The sequence below is a fragment of the Euwallacea similis genome, chromosome 3 (genome assembly GCF_039881205.1).
Source record: "Euwallacea similis isolate ESF13 chromosome 3, ESF131.1, whole genome shotgun sequence".
NCBI lineage: Eukaryota > Metazoa > Arthropoda > Insecta > Coleoptera > Curculionidae > Euwallacea > Euwallacea similis.
Window position 1 is genome coordinate 5,197,708 of NC_089611.1, and position 21,011 is coordinate 5,218,718.

At 34.6% G+C, this 21,011-nt stretch overlaps 3 protein-coding genes across 6 annotated transcripts in view; all 3 read right to left on the minus strand.

Moving 5' to 3' along the window:
- The window catches only part of LOC136419599 (tachykinin-like peptides receptor 86C), a 56,180-nt gene extending 42,918 nt beyond the window's left edge, over nucleotides 1-13,262 (minus strand). For all 3 annotated transcript variants that reach the window (XM_066406060.1, XM_066406059.1, XM_066406058.1), the window contains exons 1-2: nucleotides 13,064-13,262; nucleotides 3,311-3,543 (exon numbers count right to left, since the gene is read on the minus strand). In XM_066406060.1, coding sequence (XP_066262157.1) covers nucleotides 3,311-3,397 — 87 coding nt within the window. In that variant the 5' untranslated portion in view covers nucleotides 3,398-3,543; nucleotides 13,064-13,262. The remainder of the gene's footprint in view (nucleotides 1-3,310; nucleotides 3,544-13,063) is intronic.
- The window catches only part of LOC136419594 (spliceosome-associated protein CWC27 homolog), a 113,657-nt gene extending 96,832 nt beyond the window's left edge, over nucleotides 1-16,825 (minus strand). The window contains exon 1 of one of the 2 annotated variants that reach the window (XM_066406047.1): nucleotides 16,810-16,825. The gene's annotated coding sequence lies outside the window, so the exon portion shown is untranslated. Of the gene's footprint in view, nucleotides 1-5,394; nucleotides 5,405-16,809 lie in introns of those variants that run through there. The other variant, XM_066406046.1, reaches the window with a different exon arrangement.
- VGAT (vesicular GABA transporter) lies at nucleotides 14,995-20,973 on the minus strand. The gene is made up of 6 exons (XM_066406043.1): nucleotides 20,737-20,973; nucleotides 20,158-20,331; nucleotides 19,551-19,706; nucleotides 18,941-19,086; nucleotides 18,311-18,531; nucleotides 14,995-18,254 (listed from the first exon to the last, which is right to left on the minus strand). Exons 1-6 carry the CDS (start codon nucleotides 20,869-20,871, stop codon nucleotides 17,437-17,439), a joined length of 1,650 nt encoding a protein of 549 aa, XP_066262140.1. The 5' UTR covers nucleotides 20,872-20,973; the 3' UTR covers nucleotides 14,995-17,436.
- Nucleotides 20,974-21,011: the final 38 nt, after the last annotated feature.

The window sequence follows — 21,011 nt, forward strand, 5'->3', positions numbered from 1 at the left end:
CAATTAAGGTTCGCAAATAAACCTTCGCTTAAAATAATTATTGTAAATTATACTCTTTCTACACATTCCTTATCTATCGAATCTTTATTTTACTTTAAGTCAATTTAAGGATTGGAAGTCGTAGGAGTGTTTGTATGGGTTTATCAGAAGTTTGTTAAATTAACCGCCTATTGATTTCTCATAAGGATAATTAAGATTTGGGTGCTAATTATAGTAATTTTTTTTCGCAAACATTCGCGGGAATTCACATAATGGACGTTTTTCGTGTTGGAAAATACCGGTTCTGTGACTTAAATTTAAAATAATGGAGCAAGTAGTATAGCAAGACCCCAAGAGGTGCACTTTCCGGTGCCGTCATGCAAAATTGTCGAAGAGAGAGCTATTTCGACTAGGAACGAGCCAAGCATGCGCAAAATTTAGCAAACTTTGGGAGCTTTTCGCCTATTTTTCTCTTCAACTCATGTTAATGCCAAGCAAACCAGAACTTTTCTTTTAGACTGTCAATGTAGTACGTTTACGTTATAAACTTGACGGAATTCGACTGAAATCTCTGGCAAGACCCCACAATTATATCTACTATTTCTTGTACCTGAGACGCCTTCTAGTTAAATAGGCGTAAGGAGTTGAATATCTTTAAGGTTTCACAAAGGAATACGGTGCCTATTCTCTACTTGACGATCTCGTATGTACATACGACATGAATATATTAGGGATTTCATCAGAGAACAACACACCTCAGTTTTCCATGTTTTGGTTCATCAAAGTAATTTCGCCAATTCGGGAAGAGAAATTACACACGGAGTACGAGAAACTAAAGCGGAACGTGTTGCCTTTTTCACGCCTTCGACACTCGGTCCTTTAAATTAAGCGAAATGTATGTCCCATCAAAATGCGACACAAACACTCGGGTTTGCAGCAGACAACTCCCAACACTTGAAACTTTATGCTCCCATGAAGTTTTTTCCGCGCTTTAAAAAACTAAAAATAATGTCAAATAGTTATATAGTTACAGACAATAAAATTTAGCCCCATTTTCATGGAAAAACCCGAGACGGTACATCCAACAACCCCTCCCTCCCAATAAAAAAGAATCCTGAGTGGACCTGACAATTTCGCCTTGGCAACAGAATTTAAGTGTCAATTCCAGGGTGCAGTAATTCGCTGTATCTGTCGAATTAATTTTCGTTAAAAACACTACTAAAAAGTATAATTGAGGAGAGGAATTCAAAGCTAACAATTCGTGATTTTACGTAATTTTGTTATTTACTCTCAAGGCTAGGAGTACTTTAGGTGTATCCCCAACCAAACTGTTTGTTATCTGTTCTACGTGTTCGTTTATTTTAATGTGTTACTGCAGTCGTATGTGCCTTTTTTACTTTATTTTCTTTCGGATTGTTTCTTAGAGGAAAAACGAGTTACATAATACAACACCTTAATATAATTTTTGTACCTCCTGGCTTGAGATTTTTACTATGAGCAGTAGAACTTTTTTGAGAAATGATGGCAGAATGCCGATGAACCACTTTAACACATTCCCACGCAACTTTCTGCTGTCCAGTTTCAAGAGTCTGGTTCTTACTGATTTTTTCTTAAGTTTACGAACTTTTTTTGGTTGCATATTCCCCTTATAATAATAATATTCTCGAAGGCAAGAACTCTTAATAAGTTTAATCCAAACAGCTCTGTTCGATAAACCATGATAACCCATCGTCTAACAGATCTATCTATCTATCCAGTCAAGAAATGTGGTCATTCAAATAGCAATATAGTTGGTTTATGTCCACGACTCAATTTATGGAATTATGGATTATAACTGATTGTGAGAGTTTCAAAACGTGCGATTTGCACATATAGCTAGATTGTCATCGCAAGCCCGATGATCAATTTTGAATTATACAAGCTAAAGCCTTAATCACTCAACTAACTTCAATTAATAACTTTTAAATTCAAGTTGAAACAATAAAGATATTTTTACAAAATTTCAGTTTTTTCGAATACTTCCGAAATTTATGGGAATTTTTCAAATTTTGAAACGGCATTTCCTTGAAAGGTCAAATTTTGTTCCGATTTAACCGACCTTCGTACCGTTTATGGTTGCCGAGATCCTCATGGTTGAAACGAATACTCTGTATTCTAGGCGCTATTCCAGGATTTTTTACCTTTCCGTCATTCACATTTATTGTAAGTAATTTTCCATATATTCCACATAAATACCTCTGTCTCTATAGTGTAAACTAGTAAGAAAACTAATTTGCAACACTTTTGCGTTTCAAGCCCAGAAATTTTGCACCCAACGAGTTAGAAACTCAGAAAAGTTTTTTATTTACCTAATAAATTGCTACTTAGATGTCGGGAGTTCGTAAAATTGACAAACTAATATCAATTTCATAAAACTTCAGCTGTCTCCGAACTCGCGTTTGAGCTCCACGTCGTTTGTTTTTATTCAAGAAATTCTCATTACCTTATAAAGGCATTGATCTTTCCGAGACGACCTGACCCAAAAGGTTTATCATGAATACAGATAAGCCTTTCTATTCCACACTCAATCGTGCTCAATTTGTCACTATGTTTGAATGTTCGTTTTTTTTTAGTCTGTTTACTGGAGTGCATTTAAGTAACATACTCTAGAACAAGGTAGTTTTATGATAACCTTGGAATCTGAAGAACAGAGTTGATACCTAAATGATATATTTCAGTCAAATGGAACCAAGTCTGGACTGCAAATTGGCCAAACAGTGTGGTTATTCAGTTTTGAATATATAGACGTCCATTTTGGGAATTTTAGATCATTATTATCCAGTTCTCTTCTTGAAATCCGTATTGGGCGGAATGAAGGGGTCAAGAAAGGTAATACTCGGATATTAACAATTTTCTTAGTATCCTGAGCTGGTAAGAGGCATAACACCACCGTTCTATAATTATTATATTTAGCAGTTCTGGGTTTCCTCTTGTATCGGACAGAACACCTAATGATTCTACACCATATTCGTCTTCAATAAATTATTCATGGATTTTTTCACAATCACCTACAATCTGATGCCATCTCATCCACTTGCTTTCTTATTTCGTAAAGTCTCAATAGTCTTTCAACGTCCTGTGTTAGTGGGTATAAAAAGACTCGTTAAACGAAGTGACCCGAAAAAAATCCGGAGCACCAAGCTGGAGAATCAATCTCTCGAATTGAACAACAAATGTGTCTAAGCCACATAATAAAGAATTTTAAATCCATATCACTGTGTTAATATTCCTGCCTTGAATAATTTATAAACTAGACACAGAGAAGTTCACAATGAATCGGATTAAAACTTACCAACACTGACGAATTTAAAAAAGCAATTTCTGCGATATATTCCATTTCCATTGGCTGATTCATAACTCGGTTACTGCTATAGTTCATTTTTGTACCCCAATGAAATTTCTCGGATTTCAGTAGCACTGCTATATATTAAATTTATATTAACGGATGGGTATTCACGTGTTTCCATTGTACTGTCGTGGTTTACATCCGGTTGTGGTTATAGCCACTGATCGCGATATGTATGCCTGAAAGTAGAAAATAATGGGGCTATTAGTACCTATTAGAGCTTTTATAACAATGAAGGCTTTAAATTGTTCTTTTGTTAAACCCGTTTTATATAAGATTTCATACCAACTACGACCTTCCTAGGATAATAATTTGAATTTCTTTATGAATCGAATATCTACAATTTAATTTTTTTAAGTAAGAAATATGATGTCGTAACATTCTTCTAACTTATTTTCCTTTTAAATGATACCAAGTACCACGCAATTAATATTTCAGGACAGTTTCACACGTGCCGTTATACCGCAAATTGCACACCAGCATATTTCCACCACGATCACGAAGCTAATTATCGTAAATATTTCTCTTGCAGCTTGAGTAAGTGGGGCTTGTTACAATGAAAATTTCGTCAGTTCCGTTAAATGCGCCATCGGGCAGTGACGTCGCGGATTTCCGAAATTTTAACATTTAATCAAAATAATTTATTTTGCATCTTACTTACATGCTAATGTTGGCGTATCAAAATGTCCAATTATTATTACCATAAAAATATCAAAGTATACTTTTTTTTAGAGTTTAGGGTATCCGCTTAAAGCACAGTAAGGCCTATTTCGTCAAACTTATGACGTTAGAGCCACGTCAAATGTGACGTTGTGCAAATGTCAAATGCGACGTTCTCCAAACTTAACATATGACATTGTACAAAGGTCAAATGTGACGTTGTGCAAACGTCAGATGTGACGTTTACATTAACATGTGTCGACTGTGAAATTTATAATCTGGCAGATATAAAATTGTGATATTAAAATATTTCAGTGTGTTCATTTCTGCAGCTATTAAGGTATAAATGTATAACGTTAATATATCAAATGTGCAATACATTTGAAGTACGTCAATTTTTAATTAGTCATCTCTTCGGCGCCTTTTAGCTATGACCCGTCCGTCCTTACCAACAATGCCACGAGCTTTGATCTTACGTTATTAACATTGACAATTCTGACCATTATTTGATGTCAGTATTACCTTCGCTGTTTAAGAAGTTCACTAAAATATTATGCCCTAAATAATAAGAGTATTAAATAAATCCAAAGTGCACATCCTAAAATGCTTCAAACAATTTCGACTAGATTAACCAGATGATAAGTTTGTAAAGTAACTCAGAAATTAATGATAATTTGAGAAATGATGTTGGTTTGCATTCAACTGAAATAATAGCCTCGTTCGGTCTCGCTATAATATGTAGTTGGTTTATGATAATAGGCTACATGTTATACAGGGCACTCCACACTCGATGGAGCATTAGACATTTTTCGAAAATCGTTGAAGGAATCAATGTAATAGCTTAGTCAAATTAAAATACTCCGTATACTGAGAAATAAATGACGCAATGAACAACTTTGACTAAAAGAATTATTATGTTATTCCAATGGTTGCCCGCCATCGCTTGCAGCTCGTGCGTTATTATTTACTTTCTTCGTTTGTTATGTAAATTCCTATTTCTGCACACTCGCGGTAAAGTGCTACTTTCAGCTCGCAGATGCATGGGGTGACGTCACTATATTCCGTGCTTGTACGAAAATTTATTTTCTTCAGTGTTTTTATGACACAACGTATTATTTCGTTTTATTACGTATACCTCATGCAATTACCTTAATCGCTTTCAAATTCTGTAACTGCGAAATATTCAAGTTTGTTTCAAGCCTCATATAAATTAAATTAATGAGGTATTTATTCTAAAATGCAGCACGATCGTTTAATGTGTTAATTATGCCTTGCGAGTGTACTTTTAGCCAGGTAATTAGAGGATATTTAAATACCAAGATAAATAAATACATAAATAAAAATCTCTTTATTCTCAGAAAATGTTTTAGTCGTTGTGTTCTCATAAAAGAAAAAAATTAATCACGTGTATGGAAAAATTTCCCCATGTTTGGAGCGATGGGTTGCTATAATAGGATTCGAAAATCACTAAGCGCCTATGTTTGAAAAACGGTAGTAAAAGCCTTTTACTGCCTAAGTAGTGAAAATAATAAATTATAAAAAAATGAAATGAAAAAGCTTTTTAATCGGTACCAATTGCAAAAAGAAATGTATTGGTTTTCTCGACAGAAAAACAAATTTGCTTGCTTCATAGCCCCGCATTCAAGTCCGCCATAACTATCGTTGTGGCAGTAAATTTGCCAGTTTTTCGCCTTGTATAACAAAGAACTATTTCCTTTATCATTTCTTCTAATGTAGCATGGCGAAACGAAAATAACTTTGTCATTTTGAAGACAATTTCCAACAGCAATTTTTTACCATAAAAACATTCAGATCTTCCCTATTCCGAATAAACCAATAACATAACATTTTTGTGTTAATGCTAGAAGGGTTCAACACAAATTTCAAAGACTATCAAATAGGAGAAAATAATGATAACGTTGAAAAACGAGGAAAATACAGGCCACCGTCCCGGTTTACTAAGTAAGCTTTTAATATAACGGCAGTTTTGTTTATTAAAGTAAGGAGCATAATATGATATTATTTTCGCTCAAAAGCATATTTTTCTTCTAGAATGGACGAGAATGCCTAGAATCCCATGTGTACGTTTTCATATATAATTATATAGCCGTGGACAATAAAATATGATATACGCAGGTTGTGAAGTGCATCATTATGGCTTGAACGTTAAGCTAAATTCATGAGGCTCTTATTACTCGTGGGCAAAGACAAGAGGATCATAAGCATTTCACAATCGTGGTGTAGATAGAGAATAAAAATTAGAATTATAAAAATGCATAAAAAACATGCTCTGCTTACCGTTGAGTAAAAGTATGGTTATCTTACTTCTACTCAATTTGCTTACGCATAATGGGGTTTACCATTGTTCACTGTAGATGAGAGCATGCTATTGATCGAGAATCATATGCAAATAGCGTGGCAGCAATGGTTAACACAAACGTTGAAAATATTATAACTTTTGTCCACGACCACTTAATAGCACCTTAATAATTCAGCTTGTTAATTGAAGTTAAATAGGGGTCATACAGACAGAAGGATTAATGAGGGATCTGCTAGGAATAAAAATTTTATTTCTTGTGGACCTTTTCAGTTATGCATGTTGCTAATCACTTTCTCGCGCGTTATAGCGTCCAACTTCGCGATCTTAGCGTGCGTAATTTGCGCAATAGTGGCTATAAAATTTCAAGACAACTCGAGTTGTGTGAGAAAGTTTTCTTCAATACACGTACATGAGATGTAATGCACGAGCCACAGGTGAGGGCACCAATTACAAGAATGTGTCACGAGACTTTTTAGCGAGTTGTGTAAAATATTTTCCCTCGATTAAAAAATAGGAGAATTACTCGATCGAGAATCGGATTCAGTGTCATCACAACGAAAGAGCCACACAAAGATCGTTAAGCTAAGGCCGTTGTCTGTTACTGTAGATCTACGCATGATTACTTTCATAATGGCCCAGTAAACGATAAGTCTGACGTATAATGGCCGATTACTGAACTAGGCAATGATTTTGCCCTTTCTCTGAATGTTTGCTTTTCAAATTAACATCTTTATGCTGTTCTGGGGACACGTAGGATGCAGCTAATAAGATGTAAATGTTAATAGGATGTAGTAATTGAATAATGCAAATATATTTCTCCTTAAAATGTAATAAAATTTTATGATTCTTTAGAAGCTAGGAAGAACTTTCAGCTTATTAGGTGTGAGTGAGATGTCAAATCACAATGCCACATCCCTTTGACTAACTCATATTTATCTGTTTTATTTTACTAGGACTGTAATGAATCAGTTTATGGACGCTAAACAATATCATAAGGAGCTCTTTATAATCAAATGGGGCATAATATATTATTTGCTTTATTGCTTTCTTAAGGAAAATCTGGTAACAGATCTGGTGATCTGGCGAACTCATTCCGTGTCGATAAACCGTCGAGGAAGTTAACTCGAGGTCGTTTTGATTAGGTCGAGTTAGGCCTAGGAATTGGTGCGGAAATTCATTAAGGCTCTTGTAGGGCCATCACGCGTTTGGTAAAGCCGACTGTTTATTTTATAGGCGCGTTGAGAGGACAATTTTAAATGATTTTACTATTTCAACAACTCCAAGCTTTTCCAACATAATAATTGGCTTAAGAAAATATTGATATAATAAGAAAACCAGCTGGAAAGGTGCCCTAATATAGGATGGGAAAAGAATGGTTTAAAGTAAGAGATGCTACTGAACTTTAATTAAATTCTGTTCTATTAAGAAGTTCAGGAAAAGAGCGAAAAATACGATTTTCTTTTATCACGGAATCTGTGAATGTTTAATGTGTAAATTGGCCAGAACCGGCGGAACAAAATTGTCCGACGCTTGATGCGAAACCTACAGGAATGTCCAGTACATTGTGGTTCAAATTCACTTATCTTTGGGATCTCGGAAACTATAAGAGATAGGAACAGTGTCGGTTAAATTAAGGCAAAATAGTGCAATTTGCCACCCAACAGAATGGCATTTTAACAGTAAGAAAATTCCGGCTAGTTCTGGAAATTTTTGAAAAAATGAGAATTTGTATAGCTGTCCCAGAATTCCAAAATGCATTTTTTAAAAACATCCAGTACCTTTGAAATCAAAACAGTTTCATAAAAATCGGGTACAGGACTGCGAAAACTGTATGTGTCTATCTTTGATAATAATTAAGATATGTTTTAAAACCATCGAACTTCAAACACCCTGTACATAGCGTACACCTATCTATACCTGTTACTAACATTCTCGTAGTGTCAAATATTTCTATCGTCTTGGGCTCGTAATTAGTTTTGCCCTTTAATCATTTCTTGAGTTAATTAAGTAAGTACTGTTTTCCACATGATTCGAACGAGATAATTTACTGTAATTATTTATTTGAAAGAGAAGTTTGCCGAAATGATTCACGCTCAGCTGGGGCTTTTGAAGTTTATGTTTAATTACCCTACTGCATGAGTTCTGCAGCTGATCTCTCCTGAAGAAATTATTGTATTTATGTGACACCAAAATAATATACAGGGTGTTACAAATGCGATCGAGATGCAGTTTTTAAGGAACGAAAAGAGAGTATCGGGAAGTGGTGGAGTCAGACAAACGAGAGTCCGACCGATATAAAGAAATTTCGATTGGTGTATGCTTTGTCCTATGAGTAATCTTATATGCGAGTGGAATGATGGATGATTATGCTGATGATGATGATGGTACTGATGATAACGATGATGAAAATGATGATGATTTTTATATATTATAAATAATCGAGGTCCTCGGCTATATAACGTTACCAGCTGAAAGAGCGCAATAATTCTATTGCTTTCCATAATATTCAGGGTGTTCTAAATCCCATGTGCTATCATGGCTATCTCTTAAACGATGAGGGTTACAGGGTCAGTTAAATTAGAAAGAATGTGCCAAATTTAACACTCTTGTTAAAACTGTAAACAATATTGTCAAATGATTTTTAATTTCCGAGTTATTATCAAAAAACTAAAATTTGGTTAAATTAAATTTTCTAAATGAATCGAAAACTAAAGGGTTTTCAGTAAAATGTTTAATACAAAAACCTCATAGTTTTCTTACGTTTACAAACTAGCAAATTTGAAAATTTTAAATACTGCTTAGTTTTTGAGATAATAACAATAACTTGAGTTTTTTAAATACGGACCTATACATTTTTTGGTGATTGATGGATCATTGTAAAGGGGTTACTAAAGATTTTTAAAAATCGCCAAAAAATGTATAGGTCCGTATTTAAAAAACTCAAGTTGTCGTTAACTCAGAAACTAAGTAATATTTAAAATTTTGAAATTTACTAGTTTGTAGACATAAAAAAACTATGATGTTTTTGTATCAAACATTTTACTGAAAACACTTTAGTTTTCGATTTATGTAGAAAATTAAATTTGACCAAATTTGAGTTTATTCATAATAAATCGGAAACTAAAGATCATTTAACAACATTGTTTTCAGTTTTAACAAAAGTAGTAAATTTGGCACATTTTTTCTCATTTAACCGACCCTGTAACTCTCACCGTTTAAGAGATAGCTATGATAACACATCGGATTTGAAACACCCTGCATAGGGGGTAGTAAGTCAAATTTCCGCGACCCACTCCGCCACTGTCAAATCATAAGGATTTTATATACTATTAATCAAATACATATTTGCTCACATATACACAAAACTTATATTCTACAAATCCCTAAATCACATGCATATTGTGGTGATATTATCCAATATTCTTTATTGTCGTATACGTACAGGTATTGATTTTCAATCAGTTTAAACTTCCTCGCGATATTCAGTGAATTCTAAAATTTACTTATGCTATGCGCTATATGAGAGGAACATTTGCTTTAAAAAGAATTATTGTTCGTGTCAGAATGTTTCTCTTCTAATCAATTCATCGTTAGCGTATGGGAAGAAATTTTTACCTTTAAAAAGTTTTTTCTTACAATTTCTGAAATTGTGGAATATTTAAATGAATTTCTTTCTATTTAAAAAAAAATGATGTATCGAAACTTCTATTATCTCTAACACATCCCATTATTCCAGATTATTTAGTAATTTTCGTATAACAAAGCCCATTCCGATTTTCTAACCTTCCGAGAATTGGCGGTTAAAACATAATCTTTCATTGCAGTTTTAACGGCTCTAAGTGGCTAACAGTTAAATTTAGAGCAAAACGGATTTCGCGATAAAATCTTTTTTTCTCTTTTCGTATTTATCAACATCGATTTGACGGCACATTTTTTTCATTTCGCCATTATATCGTAATTTTCTACATCTTTTTAATCTACCAAATTCGATATTTGGAATTCATTTTGCTCCGACTTGGACCGTTAGGAAGTTAGAGCCGTTAAAGCAGCAAAAAGGCCCATATTTCAAATGTCAATATCTCAGGAACTGTAATGAAAAATATGAAAAATTACATTAGGAATATTATAGGAAATATTCCCAAATTTTAAAGCGAATCAAAAATAAAATAATAAATAGGATGTTTTGTCACGCTTATGTATGATCTGTTTTACCAACGTGCCACGGTTTGTGTCCACATGACTCATAACTTATAGTAAAACTCACAAGAAACTGTGAGTCATATGACCCTCACTTTGGCTTAATATTTGTATGTGTTCCCAATACGCCTCGTGAAATCGGCATTCAGCAACTGTCGACTTGCGAGATACGAATCCACCCTTATTTACAGTTTTTCACAAATTCAAATTAGTAGCTAATTAGATTTCCATATTTTTATCCCGGATAATGGAGAGGAGCGTAAAGTCTCCTTCCATTTCCTCCTACACAGCATGTCTATCTTTTACACCATAAATATCGCATTATAATTGTAAAATATGCTAACCATTGAATGAACAAAGGTACCAGTGTTTGAATCCAGTGTTTGAATTCAGTGTTTCAATTTGATCGCTTTTTCTTTTGAATATGTTTGCATGAGTGACGGCCAAAATATTTGTTGTCTCCTCGACGCTTCAGATGTGATGTGAGGAAACAACGAATTGACGGAACTTCCCTCTCATCGTGTCAAAAAATTAAAGATATATCGAAAATATATGGATTTTTCGAGATGCGTTGCTGCTTAAAATATATCGACAAGCGATTTGCGGAATTTTATGGAGCTAGTCGAGGAGACTAATTTGAGCTTTTATTAAGGCAATTGACGTACGTCTGACCGAGTTATCGCGATTCAAAATTTGAAAAGGGGTAAAATGGACATCTCCCCCTTTGACATTTTTTGAAAAAATGCCGAAATTTTGGATGTGATATTTATCGGTCCAATGGACTCATATGAGTCCTATATTGGCCGTGGATGTCTCAGTTTGAGCCGCGGAGTTTTGGAAAGGCACTTTTTTCAAGCCGTCATTTTCGACTTAAAAAAATCGTAAAAATTAGGGACCATAGAGATGCGGTATCTTGGAAACTTTAAATGTGAGATACGCTTTATTGCTCTAAATTTGTTTCGACTCTTACAATGCCTTTTTATGTTTATCGAGTAAGAAAATTGCATTTACTTCCACGTTTAAACGAGGAACGAAGAGACATTCGAGCCCTACAATCTTCCGGGATGCTAATCGATACATTCAAAAATCTATAAGATGAATGTATCGTTTATATATTCTACATCAGTATAGGATACCCCGAAATTAGATTGCATAAATTTAGCGTCATATTTTTCTACCAGAAATAAGACGAAAACTTTATAGGAATATAGAGCCGCAAACTTTGGACCAAAAGTAATTCTTGGAAACTTACATAGTTACATGTACGAGCTGATTGCGAGAATCTACAGAGTATTATTTTTTCAAAGCCATGCCCCCTATTACTCCTCAAATTTTATTGCCAGACGTCCCAAATCAATTTTTCCTTCATATTGTATACGAGTTCCCTCTTCAGTGTGGACCCTTTTTCGCTTTTGTATTGCTTTCGTATATCTGACCATTCTCAAGTTAATTACAAAACGATTAGAGAAACGACCTTACTTTTACTATAACAATTTATTGTGTTTTCCAGAATCCAAATTGAAACACATTTTACATATAAAGTAGATTTGATATTTATTTTCTTCTGAGGGGGGCACTGGAATTCCTGCATATCGCTTTCGTATAATATGAAAGACATTGCGAAACTTTTAAGATTGCATTCGACTCATTCGAGTTTATATGATTTATACGCTATTCGACGATCCTTCCATATATTGTTTCTTCCTGAAGATCTGAAGCTTCAAAATGTGCGGCAAAAAGCGGGCATCACCGTAAAAACCAACTTATAGGTCTTTGCAATCACTTGGACTGCTTAATGATGTAGGCCTAAAGGGTTGATGATATTCCGAGTTTGAACTAAATATCTCATAAACTCTAAGAGGGGCAAAGAAAAAAAAATTAAAATTTGACACTGTGCATCTTGGAAATATTTTATGAATGTTTGGCTTTGTTTTGGTCGTAGAATAGGCTGCTAAAATTATGCAACTGAATTTCCAAACACCTTTAGCATGAACATGTTTTTTGAACGATTTCGATAGATCGCACTGTTTTCTGTATCTGTGCAGAAGATAGTAAAGTGCATTTCGCAGTCGCTGTTGGCCACACAGTGGTAAGTGATTTACTTGTCATTCTAGGATAGTAAATAAACTTTACAATTAACCACAACATGTTGTTGAACCAAATGTTGAATGTTCGGGTTAAAGAAATAAATTAAGCTTCATTGTTATCATGCGTTAAAACTTACCCGGGAGAAATAAGTGCCGTTTTAAATTTTTTCTTTTCGATATTCTAATTAGGAGGTAATGACCATTTAAAAAAATTTACAGGCCCGACGAAAAATGAGGGTTTTACTGATCTCAGACAAATGGGAGGATGAGCACGGCGAGACCTCCAATTTGTCTACGCTTTTTTGTTGCTCGAAACTTTGTTTTCGGCCAGCAAAACTTCCTAATTATTCTTGCTACTTAACATATTATTGCAATTTAGTATGCTTAAATTCTCGTTACTGCTTAATAGCGAATAATAAATTATTATATACTTACACAAACTGCATCAAAACAACTCGAAAAACCGCTCACCATCGTCAAATTTATTTCTCCATGCGAACAATTAAACCTCAGTTGTTTTTAAATTTTTACGAGGAAGATATTCTTTAAATCAACAATAAAATTTCCCGAAGCGGGAAATTATTCCGAATCTTGCGGCACGAAACTCTCTTAATTCGCCCGCCCTGATGTGTAAACTAACCCGAAGGAAGTGGAACTGAAATTAGGAAAAGTGCTGCCGGATACATTCGGTCTCATTGTTGATGCTGGTGGATGCGCCGTTGGTTTTTAGTTTAAAATCGTAGATTGATTTATCTTATTTTAAACAGATATTTTATTATAAATTGATTAATAGAATTCTCCATTTCAGTCCCTCAAGCTCAAGCAGTCTCACAGTAAAACTCGACAGTAAATTAATTATAGTTAAAGGCTCTCTCCAACTGGCAGGTATTGCGACCCTTCGTATTTTCACGGCTCCTATCTCTCCGGATTTAATTCGTAGCGATCTTAAGACCTGTTTCCATTACACCTCTAATTTTTAGATACGAAATATTTAGTAGATATCGAACATAGTTCGTACCTTCTTTGGTACAACTTTTCTACCTGCAGAACCCTTTAAAATTTTTATTTTCTCTCGCAGAATGTCCTTTCCTTCAGAAACTCCTGAAATTTATGCCTAATTCTGCAATCAACACAGAGGGGATTGGTACCGAATTATGGCAAACACTTATGAACTTAAAGCAGTAGAATGTAGATGAGCAGTAAGACGAAGTTTATGTGTAGTAAATCTGACAAGAAGACGGCTTAGAGACTCAATGAAATTAATAAGAGCTTAATTTGAAGTTAAATCTCTCTAAAAATAAGGGAGATATTTGAATATTGCAAATACATTCATATATGTGCATTCTCAAACTATTCTATAGGAGTATTTCAAGTCCCACATGTTGCACAAGAAAACTGCTACACGGTTGGCAAAAAGTCCATAGTTTTTGATTGATGAATTTCATCAATGCCCAACTCTCCGGAAAAAAATCTCGAATATTTGCCCGAGTTTGAACATTGTTCGCACCTCGTTAGATAGAACTATCGTTTTACCAAGAACTTTTTTCGATATTTCAGTTTGATATGCACCGTGAGTAACATTTTTACTTTCGCTCTCACATTGGATCCGTCGAATTGGTCAATGGCTAACCTGAACTAGCCTGTCTATGAGCAATGAATAGAAAGCGAGCCAGATATGTATGTATACGGAGACTATTTTTACTGATTTTCATTCTTAATATACTATTTTTTTGTTGGTCTTTTCTCAGTTCTTTGATCTCCCTTATCATCTTGGTTTTGTAGGTTGCGAGCTCAATTGACTGAATTCCGCCTAACCAGGATACAGCCACCCAAATCTTACTTTAAATTGAAACTTGGAACCGTTGCTTTACCCTACCTTTTCCGTTTCTTGCCACCTTTTCACATATTTTTCGTGTTTTTTTTTTTTTTTTAATTTGAAACCATGCCATGTTTTCCACGATAATTTCTTGATCACGGAGCTAAGGTAAGCTCGAGTAAGCCGGAAGGGGTAATTAAAGCCGATTTTATTTACTTAATTTGTTTTGATTTCCACACTTTATTATTGCGTGCAAACACAAATCGTTTATTTATAGCGATCATGTGATACCTGCCTAAAAGGGCTATTATGCGCCTTATCGTGTTACTGATATGATCTCTATTACACATAGTTTCTGTTCAAACAATCCGAGCTTATTCTCACAAAACCTCGGTTTGCTTACTGATTTGGAAGGACCAATACACCTAGTGGGTATCTCTCAGAGATGCTCACCCTTAAAACGCACACGTGATCAAGTCCATCACCTGCGGCTGGACTAGAACTAGCGAGTTTGTTATTGTCCGCTACGCATTAAAGAATTAACATATCGTTCGATAATCCGGATCTAGTTTCATCATTTATTACTTGGAATAATATTTTTACACATTTAGAACAATTTTGAATAGTTATACATATACACACAGAAAAATATTAGATATAAATGGTAAAAGTATTGTCTAGTTTTGCCATTATAAATTTAAATACTTGATATGCTTATGTAATACACTTCATTTGGAAGACAACGTTACATTCTGTGGAAGACATCAGTTTCTAATTATTTCTAGTCATCGTCAACGTGACGATAATATCATTATTTAAATATACATAAAAGCACGAAAATTCAACATTAGCATTATCTAGATCCTTAAGAACTATTTGGAATTGACTATAACTAAATGACATAGGTAGATTTTCTTATAAGTAAGTTGTATGCTGATTGATTATGTTTTTCGCCGTTTAATCAATGGCTAACGATTTAGTTGTAGGTTTTTTCAAAAATCACTATAAATTTTTAATTTTAGTAAAGTTATAACTCTATCTAGCACCTAGTGATAACAAAATCAAATAAAAAAATAATGAGAAAATAAGAGAAAGATACGAAAGTTGTAAGTAATTCTTAATTGATTTTAACAGTTTGCATTTGATGTAACAGCAGCAATTTTATTACAATTCAACTGGATTTGTATGACCTTCAACAGAAGTTATGGGTGGGAAACATTTAATTAGTATTTATTGATGGTATGAGGTGAAATTTCGAATCCCAGGTAGATTGCAAATTTCATTTATGTGTTCGCCAAGTTTCTGCTTCTCATCGATTTCTAAAAGTTTCCATCTAATTCGTGAACAAATTCTCGATCTTATTTCAACTGACGTTATTCAAACATTCCCAGATAGGTCTGATATGAAGGTACTTTGGGGTCATAAGAAGTTGGGCCCGGAAATTACTTTGAGATATTTTACGAGGCGATTCGTTTAGTTCAATTAAGATAATTCGTCATTCAGCTATTAAGATTAAGATGCTAATATTCAATATATCAAGGTATTAAATTGAATAAGGCATTCGAGGTTCACCATAGGCCTCACAAAAAAGTTTGAGATGGTAAAAGGGAGCCTGACCCTACAAAAAATATCCACCCTGTAGATTTTAACAAACGATTTTTCGCACTTTACTCAGATCCTAAAAACTGATGTATGTACAACATTCCGATTAAATATCTCAAAAACTGGAACAACTCAAACTATCTGAAATTTTAACATCACGCAGGTAAATAGCGAAACGTTGACGACTTTTTGTTTATATGGCGAATCATTTTAATTTAACCTAAGGAATCGCCTCGCAAAATATCCAGACACTTGGTATATACACTTTCAGCAAACACGTAGGAAATGTAAGTATCCTTCAATTTAGACTTAGAGAATATCCATTGGAGTACTCGACATCGAATGAGTACTACCCAGTTCGGCTGACTTTTTTGATTCATTAACATTGCTAAAGTTCAAGATCTAAATAGTATTTATCACTACATTCTAATGTTGGTACTTAGCATATCTTTCTTATCTTATGTTTATAATATAATTTAACTTAAATTCTATCTGTATACTTTTCAGGCTTCGGCAATTGGAAGACTTCGTTGACATGCCTAACACATATGTTTTAGACTCTTAGGTGGTATTTATTGAAGCATCAGTTATCATTAAACAAATTATAAAAATCTGTTATTGTCATTGGACTAGGTCTGACAAAAAACTTGTCACTTAAATTTTCTTTATCAAAACAGCTCACTATAATAAAACGATGACGAACTCATGACCTCAAGTCTCAAAATACATTATTAATTAGGTACCTATCTATACATATAAAGACTTTAGTTTATTAGAACATCTACCGGAGGATTCATTAACAATGTGACATCCGAACGCCTGAAATGCTATACGCCAAGTGGTGACCATTGGCGCAAATATTGCTTATGAGAAAGTTGATGAAACTTACAGGATGTTTTCACAATGTAAAGAAATATTGTAACACGTATTTTACTCATCGTCTAAGAAAATATACCTTTACACATTTTCAAGTTCTTAAATAGGATATTTTCATAATAGCTTTATAAATATGAATTTCAATCCTTTGTATTTTCGGAACTACCAACTTTGGGGTAAGGCATTTTGCTCCAATGGTCATTATTTGTCGTGTAGTATCTCTTGCTTTTTGATCTTCCATGGTTAATGAGTCACCGTGTATGCGGTGCCTACTTCAGAATTCAATTATATTAAGGAGTAATAGTTATTGTTTGATTTAGATGGGATTTATATTATATAATTTATTGCTAATGAAAATATTTATGCAGAACTTTTAACAATGAGTTTAACGAGCGTGACCACAAATATCGAAAATTCCTTACATTTCCATAATTTACGCAGGGTGCCGAAATTAAGTGTCCACATTTAAACAGCGAAAAATCAAAATGCAACGTGTTACTTCTTTTCCGAAGATTTAAAATGGTAGGCCGATGGAAAAGGCGTCAATGAGTGCCCGTCCTGAGTCAAAAATCCCAATTACTCCAAAAATACATCCCAAGTAAATAATAAAATAGTTAAACATCACACTTTTTCTGTCAAGGGTACTGCCCTTTAGTTTTATATGAAAGTATGCAGGCCAAATAAAACTAAGCATTGTCCCAGTAAAACTTCCTATAAACCCCATTAAAATTTGAAAATGGGGAATAAAACAAGCCATTAAAATAGTGAATAGAATTACACCTACACGCCAAGCTAATCCCCATACCTTAATGTCACCGTTTTGATCCCAAATTGTTGGAAATGGAGTTTTTGGCTTTCCTCGAAAAAATGACCTCTCTAGCAATTCACATGCCGCGTAGAAGGGAAGTGGATAGCTGAGCAACGCTTTCACTACTAAACAAGTATTTACCAGACCTTTAAATCCAGGTGAATGCAAGTTGTTGGTGATCACTTGCTGAGTATCGTTTTGAAAAGTCAGAAAGCAAATATACCCAAACCCTGCTTTAAATACTGCGGCCCAAACGTGACTCCAATCTAGCATCCACTCGAACTTTGAAGGGTCCTCCATGTTTCCTTCTAAAGTGGGGAGAAAAATCTGGGATGTGTACGAAAAAACTATAACCCCTAAACTGATGGGGAAGTTTTTGAGGTCTAACGTCCACTTTACATTTCCCCAACCCCATTCACCAATATAAAGTAAGCAGTAGCCAATAATAATTACATTGATGAAGATATGTGACATTGTGCACCAGAACGAGAGTACCGATACGCCCTGCAGCGATTTCAAAAAACCTGAAATAGATTTTAAACATATGAGTTCCGAGAATAATGCCTCTGTACAACCTTACCTAAAGGTAATAGAAAAATTCCAATTAACATCATCCACGATCGTGTGTCAATTGCACCTTCAGGGAAGGTTCCAATCATCAAGTCTCCACAAACCACAACATAAAGAATGCAGGTCATCAAAAGTTCTATTATTTGTGCAATGCTCACTATTTTTGAACCATAAGTTTTCCCAAAACATTCTTTTGCGATGGCTACATAGGAATCTCGTACTCGTATCCGCCTAAAAAACGAAAGGAATAAGAAATAAATAACAAATAGTTTTTGAGTAGAATTATCGCTCTCATCTCATCAATTAAAGGGATTCGCTTAGTAGCGAGATTTTAACCCATAAACACCAAACTTCCTTCCTTTTCTTCTTGTTTTGATGACGCGACATCACATTGTCGAAACACTTTTATGAAATAAGCGTCAGACGAACTTTTCCACGGTCGCTATTACACTTAACTACGTATCATACATCTGCGATTACATATCAGACATGCATGACTACACATCAGACATGTATGACTACACGTCAGACCTGTATGACTACATATTAGATAGAAAGGTATTTTCGAAAAGTGATCATGCCGAACGTGTATTTTTCGAAATCGTGCGTGTTTCAATATTACTATTAACGTTAAACTTACCTTCCCGTCTGCAGGTCTATTTCATAAAGGCAATCGACCAAAATTTTACCGGTATAGCAACAAATCTGTGCTACAAGGATCATCGCTGCTATAGCCCAATAACCTCCTATTTGCACGGCAAATGGTAGCGAAACGATGAACATTCCCTAAGAATAGTACATAATAATATAAGTTTAATTAAAGACTACATTATCACATCAATCCACATTTATATAGAGAAAGAATTTTAATGAAAAATACAATTGGCCCCATGAGAAAAAAGGTGGATTTGGAATGGTACGGGTTTATGAAATACTCTGTATATACACATATTTTACATTGTAAGAAAACCGAAATAGAGTGGAGGGACGTCCTGTATAAGTAATTTAAAAAATTTAACAGTTTTCAGGTTACCCTTATGCTTTTGGGCTTTGCGAGCTAAAAGAAGCTCTTGCTACGAATGAAACAAATTATATTTCCTATTGGGAACTCAATAAAGAGACTAAAGCAATTAGAACTCTTCAATATCGCAACAACTTTTGTGGTCACGCTAGAGAAAATTCGTTAAAGTACAATCGTTTTGTTTTATTTCATGATAAGACTGAATTAATGCTATTGCAAAAGAACAAACCTGAATTGCATTTGTTACATTCCATGCAGCTTGATATTCATTGATCTTAACATCGCTTTTTCCTTCCACGAAATCGCTTCCTTCGGAGTAATCTACTGAGGACATTCGGCTCTGCTGTTTTACTATTCCTCCTTGTGTACTGTTAAAATGGCTCTCCTGCAGAAGTTACAAAGATAACGAAAATGTTCTCTACACTCAATTTCAAATACGAGGCACATTTCTAACTTTGCATCATCAGCGTCAGGGTTAATAGTCTTAACAATAACTGTCGAGGTACCATTAACAATAAATTGTTTCTATTCGAAGGAAAATGAAGCGTTCTTCTTGCTAACAATAATCAAGTCCAGATTTACTGACGACTTCTAGATATTTAAATCTACCACGCTTTGGTCAGTAGAATTTTGATAATCACAACTACGGTCTGACGAAGCAAAAACTTCGGTAGTTTACAGGGTGTCCCAAACAGTGGTACATGCAAGAACTGAGTTGCAATGAGCGGGGAAGATGTTTTCAATTAACTGATTCTGTATATTTTCGTTTCATCATATTTTACAGCAACTTAAAATTAAGGAGACGAAGTGTAGCCCCAGTATAATAGCATATTTACCTGCTGAAAACCTCCAGATTCTCCCGAGTCTAGTGAATGTTGCAAGAATGGATTGCTAGGGTTTGAAGCTCCAAAAGGGTTGGTTCCGGTATGCATGTTAGACATTTCGTGATGTTCTTGGTTGACCCCACCATGAGACGTGTGGTTCTGGTTAGGAAGCTGTGCGAAATGGACCTAAAATTGTGTAACAATATGAGCCATTTTAATAGAAAAGACTGATTTGAAGCTCAATTAAATCAAATATAATAAAACTTTCATTAGTATATTGCCAGAAAATTCTCTGAGTTAGATAAAATCATGTGTTACAGAGTTGCTAGCTGCTTGCAAATCCTCAACCTAACGTGGCTTTGCAAAGCAGCATACCTGGCGAATAATTAAAAATTGGCCAGTAAAAAGAAAGCACTAGAGCTTTTCTTTTAGCCCCTCAAACACTAGCAACTCCAAATAAACAAACTGAAGATTCAAATTTTAATAAGGTGGGGTAAACTAAAAATATACCAGGACCAATAACTGATTTTACCATCAACAAAATCCTATTTTCGTATTTACGTTCATGGCAGTAATCCTCATTTTACTTACCCTCTCACTATGACCTTGTCCCATTTGACTATGCCTCTCAGATGGCGCGGAAGGCAAAAATTGCCTTTTTAATTGACTAGCTACATTCACAGCAGCGGTTAAGGGGGGTAGCTTAATTCCCCCTAAACGATTCATATTTCCAAGTTGCAACTCCCGCAATTTATCTAAGACTTTTTTCCACTGTTCCAACCAGAACTCTTCGAAATGATTTTTTGTTACAGCATCCAGAGATCAATACCTATCAGCTTCCTTCAAGCTAACCGATTTCATATATC

Excerpts from the sequence above, each read along its gene's own strand:
- VGAT (XM_066406043.1), bottom strand. The coding sequence starts at position 20,871 with ATGAATCGTTTAGGGGGAATTAAGCTACCCCCCTTAACCGCTGCTGTG. Across the intron at positions 20,332-20,736 it reads GACAAGGTCATAGTGAGAGG|GTCCATTTCGCACAGCTTCC; the intron begins GTAAGTAAAATG and ends ACACAATTTTAG. Across the intron at positions 18,532-18,940 it reads ATAGACCTGCAGACGGGAAG|GCGGATACGAGTACGAGATT; the intron begins GTAAGTTTAACG and ends TTCGTTTTTTAG.